Raw genomic sequence first — 20,856 nt, 5'->3', positions numbered from 1 at the left:
AGGTGTAGTAGACAGTGAGGAAGATTTTCAGAGCCTGCAGAGGGACTTGGACCAGCTGGAAAAATGGGCTGAAAAATGGCAGATGGAGTTTAATACTGACAAGTGTGAGGTATTGCACGTTGGAAGGACAAACCAACGTAGAACATACAGGGTTAATGGTAAGGCACTGAGGAGTGCAGTGGAACAGAGGGATCTGGGAATACAGATACAAAATTTCCTAAAAGTAGCATCACAGGTAGATAGGGTCGTAAAAAGAGCTTTTGGTACATTGGCCTTTATTAATCAAAGTATTGAGTATAAGAGCTGGAATGTTATGATGAGGTTGTATAAGGCATTGGTGAGGCCAAATCTGGAGTATTGTGTTCAGTTTTGGTCACCAAATTACAGGAAGGATATTAATAAGGTTGAAAGAGTGCAGAGAAGGTTTACAAGGATGTTGCCGGGACTTGAGAAACTCAGTTACAGAGAAAGGTTGAATAGGTTAGGACTTTATTCCCTGGAGCGTAGAAGAATGAGGGGAGATTTGATAGGGGTATATAAAATTATGATGGGTATAGATAGAGTGAATGCAAGCAGGCTTTTTCCACTGAGGCAAGGGGAGAAAAAAACCAGAGGACATGGGTTAAGGGTGAGGGGGGAAAAGTTTAAAGGGAACATTAGGGGGGGGCTTCTTCACACAGAGAGTGGTGGGAGTATGGAATGAGCTGCCAGACGAGGTGGTAAGTGTGGGTTCTTTTCTAACATTTAAGAATAAATTGGACAGATACATGGATGGGAGGTGTATGGAGGGATATGGTCCGTGTGCAGGTCAGTGGGACTAGGCAAAAAATGGTTCGGCACAGCCAAGAAGGGCCAAAAGGCCTGTTTCTGTGCTGTAGTTTCTATGGTTTCTATAACATCCCGTAACCACTGAGCATGATTAGGCGGAAAAGCACCCTTCCATTTAAACAAAAGCGCCCTCCTAGCCATAAGAGAGATAAAAGACAGAATGTGCAAATCAGATGTCTTCAAAATGATATCTTTCCTTCCAACAATACCAAATAGGGCAAAGGATTGGGCTTAAAATTTATTTTAAAGAGTACAGAAAAAGTTTGGAGTACTTCCTTCCAATATTTTCCAAGACTTGGGCACGTCCAAAACATACGAATAAATGAAGCTTCTCCATTGTTACATCTATCACAGTAGGGAGATAAATCCATATATAAACGAGATAACTTATCCTTGGTCATATAAGCCCTATGAACCACTTTAAATTGTAGGAGGGAATGACGAGCACATAACGATGAAGTATTAACCAATTTAAAAATCTCATTCCAAGTTTCTTCAGAAATTGAGGTCTGTAAATCTTGTTGCCAAAGATTTTTGATTTCGTCTAAAGAATCATTTCTCATTCCCAACAACATATCATAAATATTGGATATTGAACCATTATAAAATGATTTCATGTTAAGAATTTCATCTAATATGTTCTTATCAGGACTATTAGGAAATGTATATAATTAAGATCACAGAAAATCTCTAATTTGTAAGTACCGAAAAAAAATGGATTTTTGGTAAACTATATTTAGTTGACAATTGTTTGAACGAAGAAAGACTTCCTCCAACAAACAGATCCCGGAAACATGTAATGCCCAATCCCAATGTTTATAAACTATATCAGTCATAGAAGGCTTAAAAAAAATTTAAAAACTGGGACTAGAAAGGGAGAATCTCAATAAACCAAAGTGTTTTTGAAATTGTATCCAAATCCTCAAAGTATGTTTGACTACCACATTTTCAGTTATTTTACTTAAGGATAAAGGTAGTGAAGAACCCAAAAGAGAGATAATAGAAAATCTATTAACCGAGTTAGCTTCTAAAGAAACCCACCCGGGACAGTCTTCATGATTAATATAGTATAACCAAAATGTGAGATTCCGTATATTAGCTGCCCAGTAATAAAACCTAAAATTTGGTAAAGCTAAACCTCCATTCTTTTTAACTTTCTGGAGATGGAGCCTATTTTATCCTGCTACATATGGAAAAATAAACATCCTCAATTGAATAGAGTCCAGAGAGTCAAAAAAGGATTTAGGAATAAAAACAGGTAAAGCCTGAAAGAGGTATATAAATTTAGGTAAAACATCCATTTTAATAGAATTAATTCGATCAATCAATGATAATGAAAGAGGCAACCAATTTGATAATGTTCTTTTCATATAATTTAATAAAGTAAGAAATTTTTCTTTAAATAGGTTATTTATAATTCTTAGTAATTGTTACACTCAAATAAGTGAATTGGTTTCTTACAATTTCAAAAGGAAGGTTAATGACAAATTATTCAAAGGAAAAAGTTCACTCTCGTGAAGGTTCAGTTTACATCCAGAAAACTGACTAAAACAAGAGAGTAAAGAAAGCACAGAAGGTAATGTCGAAGAGTCCATTTGAAAAATATTACAGGATGTCAATCCATACTTGTAATTAATCTACTTCGGTACAGAATCATTATTTACATGTTAGAAAATCTCTCCAAATAGTTTCAATGTCACTTATTGAATCATTAACACATAAATATGCAAGATTACCCTTTTTGTTATCACCATCATGGAGGAAACATGGGAGCGGGAAGGCCCAGACTCAATGACTCAGAAACAGCTTCGTTCACTTTGTCATGAGCTTTCTGAACAGTCCACAAATCCAATCGTGTTATTCACTTTACTTTATTATTTTTATAACTTACAGTAATTTCATGTCTTTGCACTGCACTGCTGCCTCAAATCATATAAAGCAGATTCTGATTAGCAGCCCAATGATGTACAGACACCCATCTCAAACTATTTAACCATAAATCTAAGAGGTGCGTGTTAACACTTCATTTGATGAAATAATGTAAATCACATCTTAAGCTCAAGAACTTAATTAAATTTGCCATGAAGTTTAAATACAAATTGGTGCTAGTCTTAAAACAAACAAGAATCCTAAAGCAAAGTTTCCCGGCTCGTCTACTGGGTGCAGAGTCAGACCAACAACATGCGTGCAACCTCTACTCCCTGCGGGCAGTTTATCTATGCTATTCTTTAGAAACTTTTAATTCTTGCAATAATATATGTATAATTTAGAAAGCATCAAAAGAAATCAGTGAAGACAAAAGACACTGTAGATGCTAAAATGTGGTACAGAAACAGAATACTGGAAGAACTGTCTTCTCCATTGCCACGGAGGAGCAAATTCAAATGAGAACATCTCATCCTTTGTTTGAACAGCAGAAGACTTTCTAACTTCAGGTACTCTCACCTCAGATACTCTCCTCCCACCTGTAACACTAAGTTTTCTTTTATTCAACCCTCCCATTACCCCCACCCCACTTCTGGTTCCATTTGCCCACATCTCCTCCCCATATGGAGAAATCTCAGTATGGAGCTTCTCCTAGAGTCAGCAGTAGAGACTGTTTTAACAGACGTGTTCACTCACCTGTTCATTATTGACACACAGTTGGTAATATTCACAGATATAGATTTATTACAAAACTCCTGCAGCATAAATCCAAAGCAAACGAGGTAGGCAAAAATAGTGAGGCTGAACTTGATCAGAAAGCACACAAGGAAGTGCTGCCGGGTCTGCAGAAAGGAACACAGACAAAAATACAATCAGATTTGGGATCAGTTGATACTGATATAAACAGTATATACTGATATACTGATTAAATAGAATTTCTTTCTTTTAAAGTAATAGACTTGTCACTGTGACACCTTACAACCACTTAGTGTTTATAATTAACTCAAGTGTGATACAGTCACAGAGTTATATTGGATGGAAACAGGTCCTTCAGCCCAACTCACTATGCTGACCAGATGTCTACCCAAGCCATCCTCATTTGCCAGGGTTTGGCCCACATATCTCCAAGTTTTTCTTATTTTGTAGGCACCCAAATGTATCTTAAACTTCTGTAATGTATCTGTACTTGACATTTCCTCTGGTAGCTCATTCCACCTGCCCACTACCATGTATGGAAAAACATGCCCAAGTACCCTTTAAATCTTTTCCCTTTCAGACTAAACTCATGCCCTTTAGTTTTAAGGACTTCCTTACCTCATGAACTTACTGTACATATCTCTGAAAAGTCACCCGAAGTTTCCTATGCTCCAAGAGAAAACAGCTCCAAACTATATAGTCATTCCTTACAAATGCAAGCCCTCCAGTCCTTGTGAATCTTTTCAGCACCATTTCCAGCTTAACAAGATCCATCCTATAGCTTGGTGACCTGAACTGCACACAACATTGCAAGTACAGAACACTGACATGTACATTTATAACACGCCCTCAACAGTTTGGCCAATGAAGACAAGCATGCCAAACACCTTTTTCACTGCCTTATCACCTTTGTGGCCACTTTCAGGGAAATACATACATGTACCCCAATGTCTGTGTTCCATTAACGCTTTCCAGAACCCTCCCACTCACAAAACAAATGAGTTATCTTCCATCTGCAAATCTTTAGCCCACTTTCCTAGTTCACTGTCCTCCTTCACTGTCCACATATGTACTGAGCACACCAACTGCAATCTCACCCAAACTGTTAATAGGGATGAACACCAGTAGTCATAGGCCTCCAATCTGAAAAACAACCCACCACTACCAACCTCTGACTGTTATTACCAAGCCAATTTTCTATCCAGTTGGCTAACTCACCTTGGATCGCATGTGATCTAACATTTCAGGATAGCCTACCATATGAGACATTGTCAAAAGCCTTGCTAAAATCCATGTAGACATCTACTGCTGTTTCTTCATGGATCTCCTCTTCAAACAACACAAATTCATGAGTAATTATTTCCCATGCACAAAGCCATGCTTCCTATTCCTCATCTGTCCTGGCCTTGCCAAATGTAGGTAGATCCTATCTCTCAGAATCCTTTCCATTAACTTTTCCACCACTGATGTTAAGATTGCTTACATTAAATGAACCATTTATTTTCAAGCATAGATACCAGAAGGGGTCAAAGAAAAACTAAGCCCGTATGTAACACAAGTATTCAAACAATTTAATTTTCAAGAAAATGAACTAAAACTATAACATATTTGTATCAGAAGCATGAAATGAGCTTTGCTGATTATCAGAGCCTAGATACAACCTACAGAAAGCTATCATAAGCAAAGTAAAGCTATTTTGATTGAAGATAGAGGTGCAATTGGATGCACATCAACTGTGCCAAACTTTGCATGCCATTACTTCCTATAAGGCAAAACCTAACTTCACAAATAGCTGTGATGCTTCACTCTCAAGTGAACTCAATACCTTTTATGCACACTTTGAGAAAGAGAATTGGATTGTACTTGTGTGAATCCCTGCAGCATCTGGCAACCCTACATTATCTGCCTTGGATGCCAACATCAGAGTAAGTTTCAAGTTTCCCTTGCAAGGCATCAGATCCCAATGGTGTACCTGACTTGATATTGAAAACCTGTGGCAAACAACTGGCTGTGTGTTCAAGACATCTTCAATCACTCATCTGCTTCAAAAGGTCATCAATCATACTGGTGCTCAAGAACTTCCCGGCAGGGAGGTTTGCTAAGGCTATTGGGGAAAGTTTAAACTAGAATTGCTGGGGAGTGGGAACCGAACTGAAGAGACAGAGGAAGAGGCGGTTGGCTCACAAATAGAGAAAGCTTGGAGACAGTGCGAAAGGGAGGATAGGCAGGTGACAGTGAAGGGATGCGCGCAAACCCATGGTTTGACATGTGTCTATTTTCATGCAAGGAGTATTATGAATAAAGCGGATGAGCTTACAGCGTGGATCAATACTTGGAGCTACGATGTTGTGGCCATTACAGAGACTTGGATGGCTCAGGGGCAGGAAAGCTCAGGGCCTGGATTGAGATGTTTCAGAAAGGACAGGGAAGGAGGTAAAAGTGGTGGGGGGCTTAGCACAGTTGATCAGAGATAGTGTCACAGCTGCAGAAAAGGAGAAAGTCATGAAGGGATTGTCTACAGAGTCTCTCTGGGTGGAAGTTAGGAACAGGAAGGGGTCAATAACTCCACTGGGTGTTTTTTTATAGACCACCCAATAGTAACAGGGACATCGAGGAGCACATAGGGAGACAGATTCTGGAAAAGTGTGCAGCCCCCCTGGCCACCCTCAGGGTCGCTTGGCTTGCTGTCGTCTAGGGTAATAGCCCTCGGCCCCGCCAAACTGGGTAATTAGTTTGTGTGGATGCTGTGTGATGTACCCCACCCCGCCCAAATAACAGACAATACACCGGATCGATTAAATGATTTACAGTTTATAGATATTACTGGAACTATACAACTAATAGAGAATAACATATAAAAGGAAAATAAAAGACGCCACACTTATCAAAGTTCAATCTCTTTGTGCACAAACAGTTGGAGCTCAGGACTCTTCTTCTTCACCCTGCGACCCCTCGGACCACCTTGACCGGCCGCCTGGGATCAACAACGGTGGTCGACCAGACGCTCCACACGAGTCCGTCTCCGTCTCCTCGCTGACCGCCCTCCTCGGGGTCCGACTCCGTTAGCGGACATCACAGCACCTGGTCCATCCTCTGTCTCTCTCTCCCACCTTCTGCCCCAAAACCCCGCGCATACAATATCTTCAGATACACCAAAAACATAACAACTATCCCAATTGGTTCGTAACATATTCTTATCACACTCTAACCCAAAACAAGCTGCTAGCGCAAGAACTTTCTCAGCGTTTAACATAACAAAGAAGCATTCCCAAGTATAACATAACAAAGAAGCCATTTTAATTAGCCTACGCAGTAACATAAAAGACGAAACCCCCTTACAAGTGTAATAACAACAGGTTTGTCGTGGTGGGAGATTTTAATTTCTAAAATATCAACTGGCATCTCCCTAGAGCAAAGGGTTTAGATGGGGTGGAGTTTGTTAGGTGTTTTCAGGAAGGTTTCTTGACACAATATGTAGAGAAGCCTACAAGAGAAGAGGCTGTACTTGATCTGGTATTTGGAAATAAACCTGGTCAGGTGTCAGATCGCTCAGTGGGAGAGCATTTTGGAGATGATGATCACAATTCTATCTCCTTTACCATAGCATTGGAACAGATAAGTCAGGAAAGTGTTTAATTGGAGTAAGGGGAAATACGAGGTTATCAGGCAGGAACTTGGAAGCATAAATTGGGAACAGATGTTGTCAGGGTAATGTATGGAATAAATATGGCAAATGTTCAGGGGATATCTGCATGGAGTTCTGCATAGGTACGTTCCAATGAGACAGGGAAAGGATAGTAGGGTACAGGAACTGTGCTGTACAAAGGCTGTTGAAAATCTAGTAAAGAAGAAAGGCTTACAAAAAAGGTTTCAAAAAAACTCCGTATTGATAGAGATCTAGAAGATTATTACGCTAGCAGGAAGGAGCTTAAGAATGAAATTAGGAGAGCCAGAAGGAGCCATGAGAAGGCCTTGGCGGAGAGGATTAAGGAAAACCCCAAGGCATTCTATAAGCATGTGAAGAGCAAGAGGATAAGACGTGAGAGAATAGGAACAATCAAGTGTGAAATGTGTGTATGGAACCAGAGGAGATAGCAGAGGTACTTAATGAATTCTTTGCTTCAGCATTCACTACAGAAGGAACTTGGCAATTGTAGGGATGACTTACAGCGGACTGAAAAGCTTGAGCATGTAGGTATTAAGAAAGAGGATATTAAGGTACCCCATGCAAGGCTCATTGAGAAAGTAAGGAAGCATGGGATCCAAGGGGATATTGATTTGTGGATCCAGAATTGGCTTGCCCACAGAAGGCAAAGAGTGGTTGTAGACAGGTCATATTCTGCATGGAGGTCGGTGACCAGTGGTATGCCTCAGGGATCTGCTCTGGGACCCCTACTCTTCGCGATTTTTATAAATGACCTGGATGAGGAAGTGGAGGGATAGGTTAGTAAATTTTCTGATGACACAAAGGTTGGGGGTGTTGTGAATAGTGTGGAGGGCTGTCAGAGGTTACAGCAGGACATTGATAGGATGCAAAACTGGTCTGAGAAGTGGCAGATGGAGTTCAACCCAGATAAGCGTGAAGTGGTTAATTTTGGTAGGTCAAATATGATGGCAGAATATAGTATTAATGGTAAGACCCTTGGCAGTGTGGAGCATCAGAGGGGTCTTTTGGTCGGAGTCCAGAGAACACTTAAAGCTGCTGCGCTGGTTGACTCAGGCATACGGTGTATTGGCCTTCATCAATCATGGGATTGAGTTTAGGAGCCAAGATGTAACGTTGCAGCTGTATAGGACATTGCTCAGACCCCACTTGGAGTACTGTGCTCAGGTCTGGTCACCTCACTACAGGAAGGATGTGGAAACCATAGACAGGATGCAGAGGAGATTTACAAGGATGTTGCCTGGATTGGGGAGCATGCCTTATGAGAATAGGTTGAGTGAACTCAGCCTTTTCTCCTTGGATCGATGGAAGATGAGAGGTGACCTGATAGAGGTGTACAAGATGATAAGAGGCATTGATCGGCTGGATAGTCAGAGGCTTTCTCCCAGTTAGTACTTCATAAGCCTCCTGTGTTCTCCCCCCCCGCCCATAAACATACCACCAAGAGTTCGAACAAGCGACGGAACTTTTTGGTGGGTGATGGACCCTTGGTTGATCCCGATACGGACACTGGGTATGACCCCGACACTGATGATGACCCAGAGGACCCGAACCCACCACCCACTTTAGATGAGGTTATTGAGGGCCCAATAGGTCCCCAAGGAAATGGGGTACAGAGACAATTTCCCAACAGAACGGTTCCCAACCCTAATGCAGGGAAAGGGCAGAATGCTAACCCTACCATTCAGGTGTATACTCCTTGGAAACCTCAGGACATGTGTCTAATTATGAGCCAAGTGCCAAACTGCAAGACTAATCCCAAAGTTTTTATAGAATACATAATCGGAACTGTTCAAATGTATCAGGCCACCCCCCCGCCCCCACAAAGACCTTTTTAGCACCCTTACCCAACATGAGCAGACTAAGTGGAAAGAGTACATGCAGTACTCTAACTGGCAGGAATTTGTGGCAGCAGTCCCAGAATCAGCTGACCAGACTGACAGAATCAAGCAGGCCCTTAAGGAAACGCTAACTATGGGCTTCCGCCGTCCAGGCCCCAGCAACTACCCTTAACAATTGGGTTACAGGATGCTACCACTTTGGCGCCTCTGATCATTGGCAAAGGGAATGTCCCAATTGCCAATGGCAGTCCAGGCCTCCAGGTCGGCGGCAACCATTCACCACCGATAACTCGTTTTCTGCCTTACTAGTTGATCAGTCGAATTCTGACTCCCCGTCCTCTCTGATATTGCTGAAGAAGAGCCCATATTTAACCTATTAGTGGAAGGCAACAATGTCCCCTTTATGCTAGATACTGCAGCAACTATGTCAACACTTGAATTTTCCTGCATCAATCTACATGGTTTCAGGATGTCCGACACCTCAGTGACTCTGAGCGGTTTAATGGGACAAGAAAAATCCTACCCACTGACGGAACCCCTACCAGTCCAATTTGGGGACCAACAGAGTACAATTCAGTTTGCCCAAACCCCGGACCTTGGAGTTAACCTAGGAGGGAGAGACCTGCTGTGCTCCCTCCAATTTAAAATAAAATGTCTTGTTGCTGGAATTACTATTAGTGGTCCCGACTCCAGAAGGACCACCATCCTCCTCGGTGGTGGGCTGTAGACCTTCGGCCCGGAGACTTCGACCCACCCCTGCAGGTGCCCGACCCACATGTAACTCTGGTGTATGACCCCTCAGGGGTCTCAAAGGAATTAGAAACCCGGTATGCCCCCTTTGTGGGCAACATGGTCAGCATTACAGTCCTGGGAGATAAAGGGTAAGGAGGGAGCAGCATTATTAGTTCAGGTACTTACTGAGATATGGAGCCAGTTGGGTCTTATGTCCCCCCACATCACCTTGTCAGTGGCTGCAGGACACAAACTAAAGGAGTTAGGGTTTCTAGCCTGCCGACTGCAGGAACAGGCAGACCCAAGCCTCCTCGGAACTCCCCACATGTTACCAGATGGAACTTTGACTTATTACCTTTCCCCTTTTTCGGTAACAGGCTGTGTCCATTGTCATCAGCCTCACCACCTCCCCTCAGATGAGCCAGCCCCTGACTTATGGCCGCATCAAAGGTTGAGGTAGGACTAACCTCTATGACCCCAGTACAAATTTGGGTGAAACAGGGAGTACAGCTGCCCTCCATTCCACAATACCCACTTTGGAAGGATGCTGTTGACAGTATTACTTCCCTGGCGGACTGTTTTTGCAAACAGGCATCTTGGTCCCCTGCCAATCACCTTGTAACACCCCTATTCTACCCGTTCCCCAAACCTGGACGGACGGAGTGGCGCCTGGTACAAGATTTACAGAAGATAAATGAAATAGTTGAACCTTTACACCCTGTCGTCCCCAACCCTGCCACCTTTTTAGAAAGCCCAACTGAGGACCTCACGGAACCACCCCATGACTGTTTAATGAGGAACCACTTTCTGACTGCTCCCCGCCTGGATGTCTCGGATAAAGCTTTCCCATCTGCAGATTTAATCCTTTTCGTTGACGGTAGTTCCTCTGTCTTTGAGCCAAGACCAATTTCTCTGCCGAGGAGACAATGTAAATGGCTGTTTGCGCCGCTAATCTGGCTTCCCTGTCCGCCCGGTTGTTTCCCAGAGAAACTGTGGAGCAATCGGAGAGGTGGCAGGTGGTCCTTTTGAATGCATCCAGCTTGTGTGTACAATGTTATAAGTATTGTTTAATAGTTGTAGGTGTGTTCAGTAGATGGATTGAAGCCTATCCGACCACCAACAAAGCCTCAGTGGTAGTGAGACTGCTACTCACAGAGATCATACCAAGATTTGGGGTACCCCGACAGATAAGCTCAAATAATGGCCCTCACTTTGTAGGAAGGATAAATAAGGAATTGTGTGAGGTACTGCATACCAAGCAACAGTTCCACTGTACCTACCACCCTCGGGCGGTGGGCATAGTGGAAAGAGCTAACTGCACCTTGAAAAACAAATTGGCCAAACTGATGTCTGAAACTGGCCTAAATTGGCTAAAGGTTCTCCCATTGTCACTGTACCACATGAGGATCACTCCCATTCGACTACTGGGGTGTCGGCCGCCGAGGTCATTTATGGGCGCCCAGGAAGAACCCTATGGGATGCCAATACCCAACCCCTCACCCAAGTTGATCTTAACATCATGGGGGACAAGTTACAAAGGTATTTCAGACAATTAACATCCTCTTTGAAGTTTCTTCATTCACAGGTGCAGGAGACGTTCACCCCACAAAGAGGACCTGAGGCAGAGTGGCCTAACTTAAAGATTGGAGACGCGGTACTGATAAGGGATTGGGAGCGTCCCAAGCTTGGACCTCGGTGGAAAGGACCCCTCCAGATACTTCTCCAGACACCCACAGCGGTAAAGGTACAAGGCCAAGGCCACGACCGTTGGATTCACCCGAGTGATTGCAAGCGATGACTGCCAGAAGAGAAATGATTATTGATAGACTTGGACTCTTTATCATTGCCATCACCTTTATGGTGACCACTCCAGAGGAAAATCTGTTCTATAAAACCCATATGCAGCTGCATGGTAATCATACTGTGTGTTATCCGCTTGCCCAGTCAGTAGAAGCCATGTTTGTAGCCACCCAAGGATGGAACCCTAAGAGTCTGTACACCACTGATACCTCAGACGCCCCCTGCACAGGAAGGACAGGCAGGGGACAATAGGGCAATGTGTAGAACTTGTATACAACGGTACGAGGGAATCCCCAAGACCCAACTGCATTGGGTCTCGTCCCATTAAAGGAACAAAGGCTAACTGTTCTGACCCACAGAGTTACCCCTACTGTTTTGGAGAAGGCTGGGGCTGTGTAGTAGGTCTGGTTCCAAACAATACCTCCTGGGCAATGACTCATTGCATACGCCGGAGATGCAGAATACAAAGAGGATGGTTTAGTAACGCATGTACAGAAGTGTCTTAATGTGACCATGGGACCGCAGAGGGTCTGTGGGAAGTGTAACAGGACACATGTTACTACAGATTCCCTGATATATCCATATAACACTTCAGATTTTAATCCATATGGAGGAACTGGTAACTGGCACAAAAAACAAACAACAGGAGCAGGGAAGTCTACCATAAAATGCTACCAGGCTAAGGAGGGATTCGTTTTCCTTCTTAGTGGGACTTTTACCACAGCCACATTCACTCTGCCAGCCCTGTTTACGGGGGGAACGATTGGGCTTGTCACAGTCCCTTGCCCCCAGAAGGCTCATGTCCCGGTCAGTAAGTAGGGAGTTCTGTACGAACTGGAAGGATCCTGTTACGCTGGGCTTCTCTTTAGGCTATGGGTTTCTGAGTACTCTCTCTCTCTAGGAGGTTCGGCAGGGACCATAGCTGCCCAGAATCAGAACTATCTTATTTGTGGGCTGACTATGCTGGGAAACAGTACCATGGAAGGACTGAAGGCCATAAATAAAGAACTGGTAGAGTTGCAACTGTACGCCCAACAGACCCGGTATGCTGTAGACTACCAGTTGGCTCAGCAAGGAGGAGTATGTGCTATAGTAGGGGACAAGTGTATCATCCACGTCACAGACGAATCATATAACACATGCTATTCAGTCTATTGAGAAACAATTAGATGATTTCAGGCAAGGTCCCAAACCAGGTGATGGGTGGTTAGGTTGGCTGTTAGGAGGTTCCTGGGGTTCCTATTTGCTATATGGGCCTATTACAGTCATAATCACTCTTACTGCAATGTGTGTTTTATTAGCTTGTATTAATACGTGTTGCAAGGTGTGCCTGCATCAGCTAAGAAATTCATTTTTGGCCCCACTCTGAACGTATTATCATGAAATGATAAAAGGAGGGAATGAGCTGTTAAGGAGTTAGCATCTCATAAGCCTCTTGTGACCCTGGCTATTTTGTAAAGGTCATAGCGCATAGCGGCTAAGACTTTGCAAAAAGTATAGAAGCACAAGTGTTTCTTACAAGATAAGCATTAAAAGGAATGCCTGTTTCAAGGGTAGGAGGCTCCGAGTGGCAAGCTTGTGTCTGGCTGTATCCAGACATAGGGACAATTAAACTGTTACATGAACAATTTATGGCTGATAAGCTAACAATAATCATCTGTACGGAAAACCAAGGGGGTTGAACCCACATGTATCTGGTGTATGTGACTGCATGTGTATTAAAGAGCTGCATTTGCTTTAGAAGCCAGAGACCTCCGAAGCAGCCTCCAAGAGAGTGCTTAAGGAGGGTTCTCTCCGGTAGCTTGCTACTAATAAAGAGTTAAAGTTCCATTCACCGTAGTACGTGATGTCTTCGCATCGGGTAGATCGAAAAGAAGGCTACTGAAATGGCTAGCACAAGAGGGCACAGTTTTTATGTGCTTAGAAGTAGGATTGTCAGGGTTAAGTTTTTTTTTAACGCAGAGAGTGGTGAGTGTGTGGAATGGGCTGTCAGCAATGGTGGTGGAGGCAGATATGACAGGGTCTTTTAAGAGACTTTTGGATAGGTACATGGAGCTTAGAAAAATAGAGGGCTATGGGTAACCCCGGTAATTTCTCAAGTAAGGACATGTTCAGCACAGTTTTGTGGGCCAAAGGGCCTGTGTTGTGCTGTAGGTTTTCTATGTCCAACTTCCTTAATGCTATCGCCCAGTAGCCATCAATTATACTGGTGCTCAAGAGCAGGGTAAACTTCCTTAATGACTATTGCCCAGTAGCACTCACATCTACTGTGATGAAGTACTTCGAGCGGTTGGTCATGGTTAGAATCAACTCCTGCCCAAGGACCTGGACCTACTGCAATTTGCCTATCACCACAACAAGTCTACAGCAGCGGCTCTCCACTTGGCCTTGGCCCTCTTCCTCACTCGCAATCAACACAGACGCACTTCAAGTATGCAGACTTAGCCCACTGCTCTACCCTTTCTACACTTATGACTGCATGGCTCGGCATAGCTCAAACTCCATCTATAAATTCACTGGTGACAACTATTATTGGCAGATTGTCAAGGAGACTTACAAGAGTGAGATAGATCAGTTGGTTGAGTGGTGTCACAACAACCTCATATTCAATGTCAGAAAGACCAAGGAATTGATTGTGGACTTAAGGGGGAAATGGGTGAATATACACCAATCCTCATTAAGGGGTCAGTAGTGAAAAGGGTGAACAGCTTCAAGTTGCTGGGCTTTAACATCTCAGAGAACCCATCCTGATGCAATTAAGGCAGCGGCACTATTGGTATGTCACCAAATACTTCAGCAAATTTCTACGGATGTACTGTGGAGAGCATTCTGACTGGTTCCACCACCACTTGGAGGCTCCAATGCACAAGATTAGAAACACTTCAGAGTAGACTCAGCCAGCTTCATCATTAGCTTCCATATTATCAAGAACATCTTCAAAAGGCAGTATCTCAATAAGGCAGTATTCATCATTAAGGGCTCACACCATCCAGGACATACCCTCTTCTTCTTACTACGATCAGGGAGAAAGTACAAGAGCTTGAAAACCACACTATACATCTTAGCTTTTTCCCCTCTGCCATCAGATTTTTGAATAGTCCATGAACACTACCTTATTATTTTGGGTTTTTTTTTTTGCACTATTTTTAATAATTTCTTATTATAATGTCTTACTGTAAAGTCAGCATGGTTTCCTGAAGGAAAAATCATGCCTGCTAAATCCGTGAGCATAGACTAAGAAGCACCAGTGAGGTTTTCAGAAAGCCTTTGACAAGGTGCCACACAAGGCTGCTCAACAAGAAAAGAGCCCATAGAATTACAGGAAATATACTAGCATGGATAGAAGAATGACTGACTGGCGGGAGGAAAACAGTCAGAATAAAAGGGCCATTTTCCAGTTGGCTGCCAGTGACCAGCAATACAGGGGTCTGTGTTGGGATCAGTTCCTTTCACGTTTTATGGCTTTGTGGCCGCGTTTGCAGACAATACGAAGAAAGGTGGAGGGGCAGGTAGCGTTGAGGAAGCAGGATGTCTGTAGGTGGACTGAGACAAATTCAGAGAATGGGTAAAGAAGTGGCAGATGGAAAATAATGTAGTGAAGTGCATGGTCATGCACTTAGGTAGAAGGAATAAAGGCATAGACTATTTTCTAAATGGGGAGAAAGTTCAAAAACCAGAGGCGCAAATGGACATTGGAGTCCTCATGCAGGATTAACTGCAGGTTAAGTCAGTGATAAGGAAGGCTCATGCAATGTTAGCAGTCATCTTGAGAGGACTAGAATACAAAAGCAAGGAGGTAATGCTGAAGCTTTAAAAGGCAATGGTCAGACCAAATTTGGGAGTATTATGAGCAGTTTTGGGCCCTTTATATAAGAAAAGATGTGCTGGGCAATCATGGGTACATAGAATGAAACAGTTAGAATATGAGGAATATCTAATGGCTTTGAACCTATACTCGCTGGAGCTTAGAAGAATGAGGAGGATTTTATTGAAGCCTATTGCATATTGAAATGTCTAGATAGAGTGGACGTGGAAAGAATGTTTCCTATAATGGGGAAGGGCATAGCCTCAGAATAGAGGGACATAACTTAGAACAGATATGAGGAAAAAGTTCTTTGGTGAATCTGTGGAATTAATTGTCACAAATGGCTGTCCAGGCCAAGGCATTGGGTATGTTTAAGGCAGAGGTTGATAGGTTTTTGATTTATTAGGGAGTCAAAGGTAACAGAAAGAAGACAGGAGAATGGAGTTGAGAAGGATAATAAAATCAGCCATGATTTACAGAGCTTATGGCCTAGTAATTTTTAAAAATGTAGTGCACTGTAATATTGCTACAAAACAACAAATTTTATGGCGCATGTCAGTGATAATAAACCTGATTTTGATGCGCACAAAATGTTGAGGACCTCAGCAAGATAGGCAGCATCTATGGTGTGAAGTAAACAGTCGACGTTTTGGGATGAAACTCTTCACCAGGACTGGAAAGGAAAAGGAGCAAAAGCCAGAAGGCGAGGGGAGGCAAAAGAGCACAAACTGGCAAGTGATAGGTGAGAGGGAAGAAGGATGAAGTAAGAAGCTGAGAGGTGAAAGATGGAAGAGATAAGGGGCTGAAAAGGAGTCTAATAGCAGGGGACAGTGGACCATGGAAGAAAGGAAAGAACATGTGTTACAGGTTACTACTGTTAATACGACCTACTAAAACATTCTTAATTTTGATATTTTTCAAGATTGGTAGGTCAGACTTTTAGCATAATAGGCACAGAAATATTTTAAAATAATGTACAGGGGTGGGGGGATGTCTCACCTTTTTTGGAATGGATAGAAAATTCTTTCCTGTTGCCACCGTCATCACCGAACTGTCTGGCGGTTTCCCCAACAAAGAAGCACTAATGACAAAACAAAAATGACAATGAAATCTCAGTTTGGTTGCCTACTTTTTAAAGTGCTCTTTCTCCAAAATGTTCATCATCTACTTTATCTTAAGTTGCTGTTTGTATTTAAACATTTCCAACACAGAGCTTCAACCGGTATCCAGTTTGAGTCACTTCAGGAAGGCATTGGTAGATTGATGTCAAATTGCTTGGAAATGATCAATGTGTGCTGATCAGAGACAGGCAATCTCTGATGTGGCAAAGTCCCCTATAGAGAGACTTTTACACATGTAAACTGCCCTTTCCAAAACCGCAATAAAATTAAAATAGTTGAGAACAATCAAAGGTAATCAAGCAAAGTTAAGATTTTCATGGGGCCTGGCAGGAACAATGGGTGCTATGTGCAGTGTTCTGTGTACAGTTGGTAATGTACCTTGGCCCTGGAGGAATGGAATGCTGTTTCGTTTGGATATATTCATGTATGATTACATGATAATTAAACATGAACTTGATTTTCCCCTGGCTAGGATACCTGGGATCTAAAATACAAATCAAAGCATGTTTTCAACCAGTGTGTGGGTAATTGTCTACCCAAGAGGACTAAGTCAGTAGTGGAGATTTGTAGATTTTTAGATGCAGATCAAGGGATATGCTGCTGAAGTGAAGGATTAGTCGTAATGTTACTGTATGGCTGAGCAGGTTTAAGAGGCTGAATATCCTTCACCTGCTTCCATTTCCCAGTTTCACATACAGAGACTAAACTTCAGATCACTAGTATTGAATTCAGAGCATTTTGCTTGCTCCGTCTTTCCAGTGGTTGTCAAAATATCTACAGTGGAATTAGTTCAGGGAGATAATACCTCTGCTTCCAGTCAATAACTCACAAGAACTTTTCAGATCTTGTAAATTCAGTTACATAAAATCCTATGAGCAGAGGAAGCTTTATGCCTAAAGAGAATATAATGCTGCAAGGAGGAAGACCTCCACTGAATCTAACTAAGGGGTGTCTAATAAAACTAACAAGAAGAGTTGAGTAAAATAACTAGTGGTCTTATTCCTCATGTAGGGATCGTTGCAGTGCTCTACCAAAAGCTCAAGCACTATTAAATTGTCTTACACGTGTAGGTAAGCAGTAGAATCTGCGGGGTGTTGACAGTTCATATGGGTGCCCGATGGTCAGTGTGGACTCATGGACTCAAGAACCTGTCTCCAGGCAATTTGATTCCAACACCTCAATAACTCCTTCAATTTATGCAGAAAAACAGCGATGGGCATAAATGATTGAGTTGGCTGGCATTAAATATGACTATAAATGTCCAGAAAAATTATACAAAACAAAAAGCAATAGCTACTTACTAACTTAATTTTACCTCAGCTCATTCTGACTACACAGAAACACACAGGTTCTTGTGCTTCATAGGTCAGTGACCAGGGCATACAACATTACATCTTTTCTGCAGATGTTGTCCACTGAAGCAATTAGACAAATCCATGCATCAACAAACTGGCAACCAATAGAGCAAATCAGTGCCTGCGGCAAAATCCAACAACCTGGTTAATGAGAATTTTTAGATTATGAGAACACTCAGTCCTCTTTTATTGTCATTTAGAAATGCATACGTGCATTAAGAAATGATACAATGTTTCTCCAGAGTGATATCACAGAAAACAGGACAAACTAAAGACTAACACTGACAGAACCATATAATTATAACATATAGTTACAGCAGTGCAAAGCAATACCATAATTTGATGAAGAACAAACCAGGGGCACAGTAAATAAAGTCTCAAAAGTCCCCGATTCGATCGACTCCCGAGTCCCCGATAGCAGATGGCAAAAGGGAGAAACTCCCTGCCATAAACCTCTAAGCACCGTCAACTAGCCGATGCCTTGGAAGCAGCCGACCACAGCCAACACTGAGTCCATCCGTCCGAAAACTTCGAGCTTCTGACCAGCCTCTACGATACAGCCTCCCGAGCGCCATACTCTGCCGAGTGCCTTCGACCTCGCCCCGGCCCTGAAACACGCAAGGCTGAGGATTTTGGGGCCTTCTGCTCCGGAGATTCCAGGTACCACACAGTAGCAGCGGCAGCGAAGCAGGCATTTCAGAAGTTTTCCAGATGTTCCTCCATACTCTCACGTCCGTCTCCATCAAATCAGAATTGTGCATGGTCCCCTACTTGGCAGATAACAGACATCACCACCGAAGTGGCTGCGCGTGCTGCCGTCGTGCCGCCATTTTCTCCTCCTACCTTTTCTAATGTAGAGAGATTAAGCAGAGAGCTGAAGGTATACTGCGCATTCCTTCCAAAGTTGGGAGGAAGTTACTGATAATTATTATGCCTACGTTTGTGTTGCATGTTACTAATTATAAGGAGTCTCACTGTAATTACTAGGGAATTAAACTTTGCCTCTCCTATTAGGAGAGTTTCAAGCTTAACTTGAGACTCTGTGATTGTGTTCCTTCCAATACAGAAGATTAATGGAAGATTTTGAACAGGAGTTCCAAATCACAAAGCATTTTGACAGAATAAATAGGCAGAAAACTATTAAGGTGATTGGAAAAAGCTAAACCAGCATTAAAATTTTGCTTCTGCAAAAGTGCATTACAAAAGTGTGATGGATGCAGGATCAGTAGCTATTATGAAAAGTGGACAAATACTTGGAGAGAACTTGCAGGGCTACGCAAAGGCAACAGATTGGAACTACATAGTTCTTTCAAAGTAGCACACTTCTGAAACCATGATCAGAATGGAGGCTTTAATTATTTTTCCACCAGTAATTTTATACCCAATTAAGTTCTTAATACATCAAGAGCATCGATACCATTTCCAACTTGATGATCAGCAGAAACTAATAGCTTTCAATGTGGATGTGTTGCTCACAGGTGCCATATGTACCTACCTGAGCAATGGGTAGCAGAAGCAGGATAGCCAGAGAACATCAGTGGTGCTGAGAGGTGGAGGCAACTGAACCAGACAGGCCAAAAACTGCTCAAATACAAGAGAGCCTAGTATAAACAATGGGTCATCATGCCTGCTAGCACATTAGTAGTGAACATATTAAAGAATTCTGTACAATTACAACAGTGATATGACCAAGTCGGACATACACCTGTCTTTTTCCAGCAAAAAGAGAATCAAGAACTAGAGGGCATAGATTTAAGATGAGAGTGGAAAGATTTAAAGAGAACTGAAGGGGGAAGAGGCAGCTGTGGGGGGGGGGAGAGAGAAGGACAGAGAGAGAGCAATGTCTAAAATGATGAATGTGGCAAATTGGCAGCGCTTCTTCTGTCTTAAAAGGGCTAGACCAAAAACACAAGATAAAACACCCTCACACGAGGAAGTCTGCAGATGCTGGAATTTCAAGCAACACACATAGAAGTTGCTGGTGAATGCAGCAGGCCAGGCAGCAACTCTAGGAAGAGGTACAGTCAACGTTTCGGGCTGAGACCTTTCCGTCGACTGCACCTCTTCCCAGAGATGCTGCCTGGCCTGCTGCGTTCACCAGCAACTTTTATGTGAAATAAAACACCTTCCAAGGATTTGCAAAGTTGACTTCATACTGGCAATTAGTTTATTGTTGCCACCTGTACCAAGATGCAAAGCTTTGCCTTGCATACCATCCACATGGATCATTTCACACCAGCACTTTGAGATAACACAAAGGGAAAAGCAATTGACAGAATGTAGTATATGTTGTTGCAGCAACAGTTACAGAGGAAGTGCATGTAGAGTAACAGATGCAAGGGCCACAAGGTAGAGTGAGATAAAGAGTTCATCTTTATCTTATAAGAAGTCCATTCAAGTCTTATAGAAGTGGGACAGAGTAAGACAGCCGTACCTTCTGCACAATGGGGGGGGGAGGGGGAGAGAGAAATGACCGAGGTAGGAGGGGTCCTTGATTATGATGACTGTGATAGCACAGGAATGAACAAAGAAGCAGGTGTGATTAAGAAGGAAGGCTAATGTGGGTGGGGAGAAAGCTCTGGCCAGGAGCAGGTGAAGTTGTTTACAGTGGAGGAGGGATGTCAGAGGCAAGGGGTTCAATAGGCAGAGAAGAGTTTATACTTCCTCTACTGATCACAGCCAAAACAGCAGGAAAATCTGAATATTTACAATTTTGATATGAGGATTTGCAGACTGAAGTAAAAAACGTGACCTATGCTACGTTCATGTGAACAGAAAATAAAAATCTATTCTCCTACCTGAATGAAGACAAGTGTAAGTTGACATTGCAACAGGAACAAAAAGCATTTCCTGATTCCATACGTTGTGTGCCGTGCCTATAGAAAAAATGGAAACACTTGTTAAATTAGAGTAGCAAAGTTGTGTTCAGTTCTGTTATATGCTTTACAAGTTATACGCAAGCACTATATAGGTGGATATCAGCCACTTGTGCATGGATGACATCTATATTTAAACTAAGTTTTATTTGGTTCTGACTGAGGAACAGTGAATGGGTGAACTAGCAATCTAGCCTAATGAAAAACAGTCA

The 20,856-nt window shown here is 42.7% G+C and overlaps 1 protein-coding gene across 7 annotated transcripts in view; it reads right to left on the bottom strand.

The window, feature by feature from the left end:
* tmem94 (transmembrane protein 94) overlaps nt 1–20,856 on the bottom strand; it is a 166,996-nt gene that overhangs the window by 37,723 nt on the left and 108,417 nt on the right. For 4 of the 7 annotated variants that reach the window (XM_063030944.1, XM_063030943.1, XM_063030947.1 and 1 more), the window contains 4 exons: nt 20,567–20,644; nt 19,264–19,349; nt 16,292–16,373; nt 3,451–3,596 (listed from right to left, as the gene is read on the bottom strand). In XM_063030944.1, the coding sequence (XP_062887014.1) occupies nt 3,451–3,596; nt 16,292–16,373; nt 19,264–19,349; nt 20,567–20,644 (392 nt within the window). Of the gene's footprint in view, nt 1–3,450; nt 3,597–6,223; nt 6,592–16,291; nt 16,374–19,263; nt 19,350–20,566; nt 20,645–20,856 lie in introns of those variants that run through there. The other 3 variants (XM_063030948.1, XM_063030949.1, XM_063030950.1) reach the window with 3 other exon arrangements.

This window comes from Mobula hypostoma, chromosome 22 (genome assembly GCF_963921235.1).
Source record: "Mobula hypostoma chromosome 22, sMobHyp1.1, whole genome shotgun sequence".
Classification (NCBI taxonomy): Eukaryota; Metazoa; Chordata; class Chondrichthyes; order Myliobatiformes; family Myliobatidae; genus Mobula; species Mobula hypostoma.
The sequence above is the reverse complement of the archived record's forward strand: the minus strand, read 5'-3'. Positions and strand labels throughout refer to the sequence as shown.